At 36.7% G+C, this 12787-nt stretch overlaps 1 protein-coding gene across 5 annotated transcripts in view; it reads right to left on the reverse strand.

Annotated features, from left to right (window-relative positions):
• Positions 1 to 12787, reverse strand: part of HACE1 (HECT domain and ankyrin repeat containing E3 ubiquitin protein ligase 1) — a 104544-nt gene that overhangs the window by 50382 nt on the left and 41375 nt on the right. For all 5 annotated transcript variants that reach the window (XM_070496759.1, XM_044757098.2, XM_070496761.1 and 2 more), the window contains 4 exons: positions 9151 to 9247; positions 8064 to 8165; positions 7316 to 7422; positions 1968 to 2118 (listed from right to left, as the gene is read on the reverse strand). In XM_070496759.1, coding sequence (XP_070352860.1) covers positions 1968 to 2118; positions 7316 to 7422; positions 8064 to 8165; positions 9151 to 9247 — 457 coding nt within the window. The remainder of the gene's footprint in view (positions 1 to 1967; positions 2119 to 7315; positions 7423 to 8063; positions 8166 to 9150; positions 9248 to 12787) is intronic.

The following is a 12787-nucleotide window of genomic DNA, read 5'->3' on the forward strand; positions in this document are numbered from 1 at the left end:
GCAACTAATAAATTCCTTAAGAATAACACTTTACGTTTTAAAAATTTAGCTGAGTTTTATAATAAAAATGTTTTACCAAAGTGAAAGGTCAAAATTTAAGAGAAAACAAGTGGTCAGAGGCAAAAGCAGTTGTCAATGATGCAGAAAATATCATCTTAAAAAAAAATAAAAATACTAACAAATGAAATAGAACTTTATATATTATATGCGTCAAACGACAATCAAAACAGAGTCTGAATTCCATAAAAAAAAATCTAAAAGAAACACAGTGATATCCTTGTCTATTCTGTTATATCTGTACTGATCGGCTAGGTAGAAAACTAACATTTAAATCAAGCATTAAATGCCTATACAAGGCTAGCACATAGTTATTTTCTGGTATCATTAGCAATGGATGAAAGATTCAAATTTTAAGAAAAGAAAAATCAGACAATAGTGAGTATAATCTATGCCCAATTTGGATAATGGTGACCATATCTATACCTGATTGAATTTTCTATTCGTCATTATAGATGAGTATGAATCAAATCGGGTAGATTCTAACAACATGAGCCATGCCAGAATACATTAAGAACAACTTGGTGTAATATCAATATTTGAGCAGTGAAATTCACTTAAAACAGCATTGACAAGACAGTGCATCAACGATTTAGATTCAAATTTTACAAAGACAGCAAGTCATCACTCCTAACTAGTGTTCAAAGAAGAGGCAGGTGAAGAGCCAAAATTTTAATTACAAGAAGATGCATAACTTCTGTCTTCCAGGAGGTGGCACAAGAGGGGAAAAAAAGAAGAAACGCACAGACACGCACACAGATGAAAACTCTCCTACACTGACTTAAAAGAGAGTGAAGCAGACAAACATGCACAGACACTTGCACCTACCTTTCCAAAAGGCTATATTATACCTATTCCAGGTATTAAAGAATCTACTAGCCTCAAATGCTTACAAACCATTTATTTGTGTCTGCCAAAAATTTTCCACGTAAGAGAAGAATCATTTAGCATAAATCATTAATTCAACTTGGAGCTTTACAGACAGTTAAGCTCTCAATCATCACTAGTTTGCAAGGAAGTGGCACATGAAAATGTTTATATCACTGTTTGGATAAAGAACCTATATTTATACTCAAAAGACTGTTTAAAGAAATAGAAGTCTTCATGATTCCAAAAGCAAATTTTATACTATGAAAATCTCAAGATAAATTACCTTTAAAAAAATAACATGGAAAGTTATTAAAGTACACATTTGTCCAAAATCTGAGTTATTTGAAAATTTAATGCCACACACAAAAAAACATTAACAATAGCAATTACAGCCATGTTCATTTTGTTTACTTCATAAAATTATAATTTAACATGGGTAGCGACATTGCCTTGGGTTTTATATGGAATGGTTCTTCCAAGAATTCCATCCATAAATATGATTGTATAGAAGCAGCAGCTGAAGCAAAACAAAACATTTTAAGAAAATATCGCCACAATTCTTCCTTGAAGTGATCTCAGGAACTGTTAGTAAACCCAGTAAAGGAAAGTAACCTTACTTTAAAAACAGATACACAAACACACACAATAACAAAATCTAAAAAATCTTGGATATTTTCTTTCCTTCCGGATAAGAAATTTTTTTTTAAATCATGATGGCTGCATATTGCCACATTAAAAACATATAATCCAATAAAAAAGTAGATTTAATTAGATTTAAACATTAAATACCTCCACGCTTAGAAGAAAACACTAACGAATTAAAATTTTACTTGTAAGGAAAATATAGAAAGCTCACCAACTAAGACTCGCTGTTGATTAGACAGAAATGAAAGGAGAAAGATGTGCCTAAGCTACAAAGCAACACACGTATGAACCAAATTTATGTCCTGTTGACGAGGTTTCTGATTAATGAACGCACGCTTTGCCAAATTCATCTCTTTTAAGTCTATCTCCCTAAGAACGTCACATCCTTTTCTGACCTTGAACACCTGGCTTCTTGGAGTTTTATTCCCATTGTAGCCCATATCGATTCCATTATTGGGAGAGGATGGACCAATTCGGAAGACATGACAAAATATCCTCACAATCCTTAAAAGGCTCTTCATTTGGGCATCATAATTACTAGATAGGCTGAAAGTAAAAATTAAAATATGAACAGATTAGATGGAATAAAACACATTACATCTTAAAATACATACTTTAAACATTTTCACCACATCGAACATGTTTCATAATATAACTAGCAAAATTCCTTTCCTAAAGGGGCCATTCTGGTGATGTACTGGTTAAGTTCGTGTGCTCTGCTTTAGAGGCCAAGGGTTTGTGGGTCTGGATCCCAGAAGTGGACCTACACACCACTCATCAAGCCATGCTGTGGCAGCAACCCATATATAAAGTAGAGGAGGACTGTTACAGAAGTTAGCTCAGCAACAATCATCCTCAAGCAAAAAGAGGAAGATTGGCAACAGATGTTAGCTCAGGGCCAATCTTCTTCACCAAAAAAAAAAAATTCTTTTCCTATCATGATACAGGATGGAATATTTTATTTAACAGGAAGTTATCAAATATACATTATTTGGATTGCACATGAGTGAATTATTAATTTTCAAGCAACCAGAATATAACCAATGAGCAAAACATAAAATATGAAAAAAAATCACCACTATGGAACAGGTGGTTTCCTGAGGCACCAACTTCAAGGCACTCTCCAACTTTCACTTCCAAAAGTATATTTGTAAATTAAACTGATTCTTTAAAACTCTAGGAACATTTCACAGAGAAGCAATGGTAGAAATGTTGGTTACATTCTTAGGCCGAGCCACGACTCAGCTGCAGAGGCTGAGCTCCCTACTATTCTATCCATAACCCCATTTCTCCTCCTCACCCCAGAACAGTGACCAATTGCTCACGTAAGAACAGCCACAAATTGAATAATCTTAAAGTTAGTGACAATCTGCATTAGGGTGGGTCTCCACATAATCAGTTGTCTTATGACTCTACATAAATATAAAACATATACCCCACTATGGGGGGAAAAAAGGACGCAGATCCAGTTAACATTAAACCATATGAAATATAATTTAAACTTTCTCTGACAAATCAAACAGCCCTTTAGAATGCCATAGTGCCTAGGGATTGGCCATCATCATGAACATCAATCATCACTCTTTTGCAGGGAAACTGGAGGAATTAGGCTCCATTTGTATGGAATCTAATGAGAGATCTTAAAAAAAAAATTTGCTGTTGCTGTTCATGGGGTGGTTTCATTCCGAAATCTCTAACATCAGTTATCTTGTATTACAACAGTTGCACAAAAGCAGAGTAAAGAGTTGTATAAATTTGGGGGCCGATTGGTATGACTGTTTTTTAATAAATTTAATTATCAAAGCTTACCCTCTCTTCCCCTAAGTGTATTTTACCCGGTCCTTTAAAATCTTCCTCTATGATATATTTATGTATCTTTTAATCTTAAAAAAATAAGGATTAGTAATGTGGAAATAGCAAATGCCTACTTATAAATATTCCAGTTTGATAAGTGCCAAATTACAGAGTATCTTCTATCCTGGTGACACGTGAACCAAAATTTCTCAACATTTTCACTTCAGTATTCATGTTGTTTTCTCATTCTAAGAATTATTATTAAATGGTTAAAAATAGTCAATAAAAATTAGCTCTCAGTTACAACTGTTAGTATAATATAATAGCCATTACTACCCAGACTGTATTTGACTGGGACCACTAGAGCACATTAGCAAAATTTTTTGTTTTAATAACTTTGAATCAAATGTGTATAGAATCATTAGTGTAGCTTGCATTGATTTTTACACATTTGTGTTTACGAAACGTTTCTAATTTTATATCCTAAGATTGCTGAGACTGACAAAGTAGAAATGTAGTTTGGTTGAAACTATTTCCTTCAACTGTGCCACAGCTCTTGGAAAAGTCAACTACAATGACTCTCAAATTCTTCTATGAAAAAGGTGTGAGTGTGATTTTCCTCTGCAAAATTACCATACATATAAATATTTGTTTAAAGTACCCAATCGAGGGAACATTTCATGAGCTATCTTAAGGTAAGAAGTATTTTCTTACATAATGGAATCTGAATATCATTATCAATTATTAATACAGTCTACTAATTTTATACTTTATCGAGTTTAAACTTCTTGCAAGCTGATTTGCTGGTCTAAAAAATGTCATTTTTCATTTCCAACCAAACATCTCTTTTGTATTATACAAAAAGATCATAAAATCCAAACTTTATCATATCCTTCTCCAGTTATCCACAAAATGACAATTTCATTCCAAGCCACCAGGTCTCAACATGAAAGTTTAAAAGTTAGTTTCCTAATTCAAAGCCTTATCCACGTACTTAACTTCGGTTTACATAAGAGTACACTTTCCTTCAGTATCTTACTTAGCAAATAACTGTGCTTTCTCTGTTCATTTGCACATTGATAACTACCTTACCTTCAATCATAAATATACAGAAAGCAGGATAACACAGTGAAACACAACACGACATGCAAAAGGGACCTCAGTAAATATTTATTCTCTTTAGCAAATATTCCTAGAATCAGTTAGAGAAAAGGCTATCCATTTTTCCAAAAGTGTGTTAAATAACAACTCACTCATCACTAATTAACATAAATTTGAATCAGTTAGTTTCTTAATTAAAACTTCTATTAAAGTGGCTAAAATTACACCACACTGTGAGTTAAGAAACATAAATGAGGGGGTGGCCCTGTGGCCGAGTGGTTAAGTTCGTGCGCTCCGCTGCAGGCGGCCCAGTGTTTTGTTGGTTCGAATCCTGGGCACGGACATGGCACTGCTCATCAAACCACGCTGAGGCAGCATCCCACATGCCACAACTAGAAGGACCCACAACGAAGAATATACAACTATGTACTGGGGGATTTGGGGAGAAAAAGGGAAAAATAAATAAATAAAATCTTTAAAAAAAAAAAGAAACATAAATGATTCAAAAATAAATGAACAAATGGGAGATATTGTGCAAAAGTACCATTAAACATAAATTGGCAGGGAGAAATGATTTGTATCTGAGATGTTCTTAAGAATCTACCTTGGTAGCTGTGAAGATGGTAGAAAATATATATATTGGTTTCTGCCCCCAGTTCCTAGCACAAAGCTCCGAAAACCCTTATAATTTCCTAAGTGATAAGAGCACTAGGTGCATCTTTTGTTCTAATATTTGGTCTGTGACCCTGGTTCCTGACACGCAACTCATAAACCCCTTGGAATTTCCTGGGTGACAGCAGTGTCCTTTGTTCTACTGAGGTGACTCTTGGTGGGCCCCTGAATGGGGGCTGGTCCCCCAAGACCCAGCCATGATTAGAAGCTTGGAATTTTCAGCCCCACCTCCATTCTCCAGAGAGGTGAGAGGGGCTGGAAATGGAGTTAATAGTCAACATGCCTACATGATGAAGCCTCCAGAAAGGCTCAAAAATACAGGGCTCAGAGAGCTTCCAGGTTGGTGAACACATCCACATACCAGGAAGGTGACACACCCCAAACTCCACAGGGACGGAAGCTCCCACACTTGAGACCCTCCAAGACCTCGCCCTACGTATCTCTTCATCTGGCTGTTTACCTGTTTCCTTTATCAAACCCTTTAATAAACATAAGTAAGCTCTTACCTGAATTCTGTGAGCTGTTCTAGAAAATAACAGAATCTGAGGGGAAAGAGGTCAGAGGAACCTCCAATTTGTAGTCAAGTCAGAGAGAAGTTGTGGGTAACCCGGGAACCCACTACTTGCGATAGCATCTGAAGAGGGGGGCAGCCTCATGGGAATGAGCCCTTAACTGTGAGATCGGACCTTATCTCCAGCTAGATAGTGTCAGAATTGAGTTAAATGGTAGGAGACCCAGCTGGTGTCGAAGAAATGCTTAAGGTAGGGAATAAAAACCCACAAACATCTGGCGTCAGAAATGTTATGGGTGTGGGAGAAGGGTGAAAGTAAAGGAGAAACACAGGAGGGGGACTGGGTTTTCCCAAAACAATAACAATACAATAAATTCTAACACAATACTATCAACCAATACTCACTACCAATCCCAACAAAGAGCTATTTACAAGTCAAAAATGACCATAATAACAGATTCTATAAAGCATTTTAAAGGTAGCGTTGTAAGTGGTAAGGTGGTACAGTTTAGCAAAGTAGGGGTTTTTTTGGTTTTTTTATGATTGGCCCTGAGCTAACATCTGTTGCCCTTGTTCCTCTTTTTTTTACGCTCCCCCTCAAAGCCCCGATACATAGCTGTATATCCTAGTTGTAGGTCATTCTAGATCTTCTATGTGGGATGTCAACCGCAGCATGGCTTGATGAGCAGTGTGTAGGTCCGTGCCCAGGATCCAAACCAGCAAACCCAGGGCCAGTGAAGCGGAGCATGTGAATTTAATCACTCAGCCATGGGGCTGGCCCCCCTAGAAAAGTAGTTTTAAAACTTATTCTGGCCATGGATCCCTTTTTCCTACCTTGTTGCTCCTGTTCCACTAATCTTCCTGTCATTTTGAAGAGCTGGATTGGAACCCAGGATTCGCTCTTTATTAGTGAGGGTATGAATCCTGGTTCTTCTATATACTAGCTTGACAATTCATTGAACTTCAATTTTCTTAGGTGTAAAATGGTGAAATGTAAGTGTAGCACCATACAGCCTAGGTATGTCGTAGGCTGTATCATCTAGGTTTGTGTAAGTACACTCTATGATGCTTGCACAATGACGAAATCGCTTAACGACACATTTCTCAGAATGCGTCCCTGTCATTAAGCAACACATGACTGTGTATAAATGCAAGTAATATAAAGGCATCAATTTCATGGACTTAGCAATAAGCCATTAAACCACAGACTCTTGGAAAAATAAAGAACTGAACTGAGGGAGACAGTTCAAGGAGGAGATTTTATAAGGAATCATGAGGGTTTACTGGGAGGCTGAGCAACAGTCTATAACCAGTTTTATAAATTAGTGATCAAATTCCTAAACCACTTTCTTGATTCTTCTTCACGCACATTTTACTTATGTGACTAGTCTAAGCAATCATTTTATAAAATTTTAGACACATATGCCCAAATCCACTTAAGTCAGTCTCTATTTTTAATCTCTAGAGAGACTAAAGTCTCCTCAGTAATAAGCTGATTGCTCTGGTCCTTTAAAACAAAACAAACAATATGTCAACAAATTTTTAGAACATCTTACCACTGACAAAAGGCATCCAACAAAATAAACTATTCCCAGAAAAGCCTAAAAGGAGACAAAGCTGACAGACACTGCTATCCATTGATTGATTACATTTTGAAATACTTACCTAAGCAGTTTATGACCATTTGTTGTGGCCACTTCAGCAAGGCTTGTTAGAATCTTCAGGTACTGGCTTTCACTTTGTTGAGACAAATGTTCCAGAACTTGCCGTAACTAAATATATTACAAATTTAAAAATGTGATTATATAATAATCCATTAAACTTTATCAAGAAATTAAGTACCTATTAGTTTAGTAAGTATCCCAAAGCCAATGAGCTGAAATTAAGTCCTTTACGCTTATTTTGCCTTACATAAATTCAAAAGCTAATATAGAGATTAGATGACATAAAATCTTTATTCAAAATCACCCAATAAAAAGTAATAAAAAATATAAATAGATTGAAGAGAAGTCACCAAGTGTATTTATGGAAATTTAATTCTAAACTTCTAAAATTTAAGAGAATTTTAAGTACTGCAATTTTTCAAAGAGTAGATCAATTATAAATACAGAGCTCAGTACACTAGTGATCACCAACCATAACATGAGATTCCTCCTTAGATTCTTTTCCTCTACCTATGGGGAATATTCTAATTATCTTAAGGAGAGACCAAAGACCCAGAGGACAGAAGGGCCAAATATCACCACAAATATTAGTTTTGATATAATTCATATTTATCCTATAATGCAGATAAGCAAATTCAAATTATTAAAATATTTATAATAAAATTACTAAGCAAAACTGTAAAATGCCATATACACTAAGCACGAACAAGGCTTGTTCATTTACAAGCTACTTAGCACAACTACATTACCATGTTTTCTCGGAGATCTTCATTCTGTGTCATTTGAATAATTGTCTGGAAAAGCCTAGGGTGATACTGAATTAACACTTCACACGTCTCCCCATATCCACCCTAAAAACGAAATTTAAAATTATCTAAGTTTAAAAACAAAGTTCCTAAAGGAATATCTGTTTCCTCCACAAGCCTGACGCCAAATTTGTGGGTTTCCCACACCGAGCAATTCTCTAATTCTCTGTGGACACCAACTGGGTGCCCTACAATTTAATTCAATTCTGACGCTAATTACCTGGAGTTAGCGCAGACCCCACAGGTCAGGGGCTCAGTCCCACAAGTGTGCCCCGACATCAGAAGCCAATCACGATCCAGGCCACCCATACATCGGACTAACCAGTTATAAGTCAGGAGTTCCCACCACCCCCTCCTCGGGTTTGAGAATTTGCTAGAATAGCTCACAGAACTCAGGGAAACACTTTACCTACTATTAACTGTTTATTTTAAGGGTACAACTCAGGAACAGCCAAATGGAAGAGACGCATAGGGTAAGCTATGTCACCTTACATGGAAGGTACAGGGTACATGGAAGGGGCACAGAGCTTTCATGTCCTCTCTGGGCATGCCACCATCCCAGCCCTTCAACGTGTTCACCAATGCAGAAGTTCTCTCAGAACCCACTGCTTTTTCCATTACATAGGCATCATTTATTAAATTACTGGTCATTGGTAACTGAGCATCTCCAGCCCTTCTTCTCCCCGGGAGCGGGGGAGGAGGCTGCCCTCTAATCATACGGTTGGCTCCTCTGGCCACCAGTCCCCATCAGGAAGCTATGTAGGGGCTTTCAGCCAATAGCCATTTCAATAATATACAAAAAGTCATTCTGATCACTCTGGAGATTCCGAGGGTCTTAAAAGCTGTCGTGTGAGGAACTTGGATGAAGACTGACATATATTTCTTATAGTATCATAGTTCCTTTCAAAGATCATACTCTTCACAGAACAAAAATCTTTGCACCCACCCTCTCGTTTGAGAATGACGTGATTTTACCAGTCTCAGTTTCTATTATAAAGTAAGGTGTTAAGACGATACATCAACAACGTACCTGTACACACAAATCCAGAGGGGTTACTCCATTTTTATCTGGCAGATATTTGGCTCCTCGTAATAGAAGAATCTGGGCTGTGTCTCTCTGACCATGGCTGTAAGAAACAGAACCAAGTCAAAAGTAAATATTTTTAATTTAAAGTCCTTCCTCGTGAATTATGAACAGTTACCATGTATCAACAGAGGATTAACAATTTCAAAAAACTGACGGGAAGACCTGCACTCCATCCTCAACAATCAGGAAAACTGCCCAGTGTTAAGTTATACTTTCACTATGTAGATAAGAAACTGACCTATTAAATCTTAAAACTGCCTTGGGACACGTTACCCACAATAAAGCACAATATTCTGGGATAAGGAGCTGCTACTCAGGCTTATGCGTTACTTTTTTCTTCCAATCACTTCCTTCTCAACTCTAGCCTGACCTTCTTCCTACCACACACACCCAAGTCTCTAGACTTCCTAGTCCAAAAGAACCTCACTACCCTAAACAAGAGTACATTTTATGGCACTTTAATACTTATTAAAAAAATAAAAAGGAAGTAAGGAAGGAGAAAAGACAAATATCAAAGTAAAATAATGGTGGGAGGGTAGGGATTAATTAGTCAAAAATACAACCTACCTTCCAACCTTCATTTTATCAACCCACTCAGTTTGTTTTCTGCTGAGAGCCATTCAATCCGACCTAGAAGCAACTCTCCTATCCACAGGCCCCATATTCGCCAACTGCTCTCTTTCTAGTAGGAGGAAAATTAGTAACTGCCACTCTCTCAGCTAGGAGGAAGCGACTTTAAGGGTAGTAACCACTAGACTCTAGGTCTCGTTATTCAATGAGCTAATCTGATTCTAGATAAAAGCAATAAAAAACAATTTTACAACCCAGGGACATCAAACTTTACAGCTAATTTTACGAAATGCCCAAGGAAGTCATACATTCTGAAACAGAATCTGATGAAAAATCTTTATTTTGTAAATAAGAAAAGCTACTAACTCAAGCACAGGTGAAACCAGAACTCAGATCTCTAGTCTTCTAGACCAATACTCTTTCTCCAATACCATTACCTAAAAAGGTACACCACTTCACAAAGAAAAAGACTATGCAGATTTCTCAGAAACTTCAAAAAAAAAACCCTATTCATTCTTTTCCACAAAATTACACTGGAAAAGTATAATTTATAACCAATTATAATTAAACAATTTAAAAAAACAGGATCCTACTATGAATCTGGTGGCAGAGTATAGGTCTATCACTCTCTCGATACTTTACTGTAATACTGATTACCTTCCTTAATATAAATATCAATAGGCCAAAACTAACTTATGCACAATATCTAATTTACTCCAGAAAAAGCAAAAAATCAAGAAACCAAGTAAATCAGCAATCCCTCCAAGAGCAACAGCGACTAGTTTTACTAGTGTACATCAAGAAAAGTCTTCATCAAGCATCATTTGTCATTGAGCTGGTCAGGACATTATACATTACAGCTAATAGTAGTAACTTTACAATTAATACTGTTCGACTCTTTATAATGTTTAAAAATACAGGCTAAGTAAAAAGAAACTAACCTGAGCTTAATTTATTTAGGGAGACAGTGATGTCCTGGCTAGTATCCAAGATTCTGAGAAACCCAGATTTACAAAGCTATTCTGTTCAACTTTACTCACATTTCTTTTACAGTTATTTAATATCCATGTGTCCCATCTCTCCAATTAAAGTGCAAACTTCTTGACAACAAACCTGTTCCACAGCACCAAGTATGGCAGCTGTCTTATAATACGTACTCAATACATCTGTTGAATTATATTATAGATTTTAACTTTAGACAGCATTCATTTGACTAATAAGCATTAAATAAGGTACAGCACTACTGAAAATAACAAAGAGACCTGAATCATAACTTAATTAGGATCCACTAGATGAGATACATAATGCTCAGTTCTTTGTACAAAGTCTGACTTAACCCTGATACTGTTATAAAATAACTATTTGATTTTTTTTTTTTTTTTTTTTGGTGAGGAAGACTGGCCCTGAGCTAACATCTGTTGCCAATCTTCTCCTTTTTTGCTTGAGGAAGATTGTCAATGAGCTAACATCAGTACCAATCTTCCTCTATTTTCTATGTGGGACGCCACTACAGCACAGCATGATGACTGGTATGTAGGTCTGTGCCCAGGATCTGAGCCCACAAACCCCAGGCTGCCAAGGCAGAGCACACAAACCCAACCACTACGCTACTGGGCTGGCCCCTCACTCCATTTTTTAATTAAGAAAACTATAACTCAAGAGTGTAATAGAATTGCTCAAGATCAACAGTTACAAGACAGAGCAGAATTTGAATCTAGATCAGTCTAATTCCAAAATTCTTCATCTATATCATACTGTTCCACCAAGACAGATAAACATAGAGTATGACCTCAAAGAGTAAACAACTTAGTACTCATGAGAGTATGGAATAAGGTGCCAAGGGGATGTATGCTATGACAACAATATGATGGAGATCAAACAGTATGAACAGACAAGATCACCATGTGCAAATAGGACACTTTTCAATACTGTGATTTTAAAAAAGTCTCAAGGGGCCGGCTCCATGGCCGAGTGGTTAAGTTCGCGCACTCCGCTGCGGCAGCCCAGGGTTCGGATCCTGGGCGCAGACATGGCACCGCTCGTCAGGCCACGTTGAGGCGGCATCCCACATCCCACAACTAGAAGGACCTGCAACTAAGATATACAACTGTGTACAGGGGGGGTCGGGGAGATAAAGCAGGGAAAAAAAAAAAAAGAAAGATTGGCAACAGTTGTTAGCCTAGGTGCCAATCCTTAAAAAAAAAAAAAACGTCTCAAAATAATTAATTTTGTACCATATATAGCAAAAAGGATAATTAGCATGAAGAAAAAGAAATACGTCTACTATGACATTATAGAAAGCTGGAGCAATTTCTAAAACATTAAAATCTCATCTATAATCAGGTAACATTTCATTTAAAAAATAAATTAAAACCAAGAAAAAATAGCTAATAATATACAAAATCCACATAACCCAATTAGGGCCTCACGTGCCTCGCCTGTAATACTGCAAGAGATGAAGACTATCCCCTAACAGATGGCTCAGAGTGTTACAGAAAAGATTTTTCAGTTCAAATAATTGCAAAAATTTGCTCAGTGAATAATTATCCTTTACGATTCAACTTATTTTTTCATATTGATTGAGACAAGACTCCCCTCAAAGAAATGCCAATGTATTTCCTGGAAACTAAGAAGTTGGCAAAGATTTAACTAATAAGGAACCTGTGGGGCTTCTAAAGCACTTAGGACTGATTTCTCAAGCACTGTCTTCTAAGTTTAGGCTCTTTCAGCAATATCATGTGAAAACTAGGCTAAAGTGCATAGAATAAATACATTGCAATTTTTTTGGAACTGCTTATGAAAGAAAGAGACCATATTTTCTAACGGTCTTTTCCTTTTCTAAAGGGTTACAATCCTGGGTCTATGGGCTGTTTTATGTGGCTATTTTGATTTTGAGTTCACTAATTTAAAGTAGTTGTTTGGCAATAGCTACAAATGCATGTTCAGAATCTTACCCCTTTCTCACTCTATTACAGATCTCTAAAATTCCATAAACATCCCACTGATTTCC

Source organism: Equus asinus, chromosome 24 (assembly GCF_041296235.1).
Source record: "Equus asinus isolate D_3611 breed Donkey chromosome 24, EquAss-T2T_v2, whole genome shotgun sequence".
Taxonomy (NCBI): domain Eukaryota; kingdom Metazoa; phylum Chordata; class Mammalia; order Perissodactyla; family Equidae; genus Equus; species Equus asinus.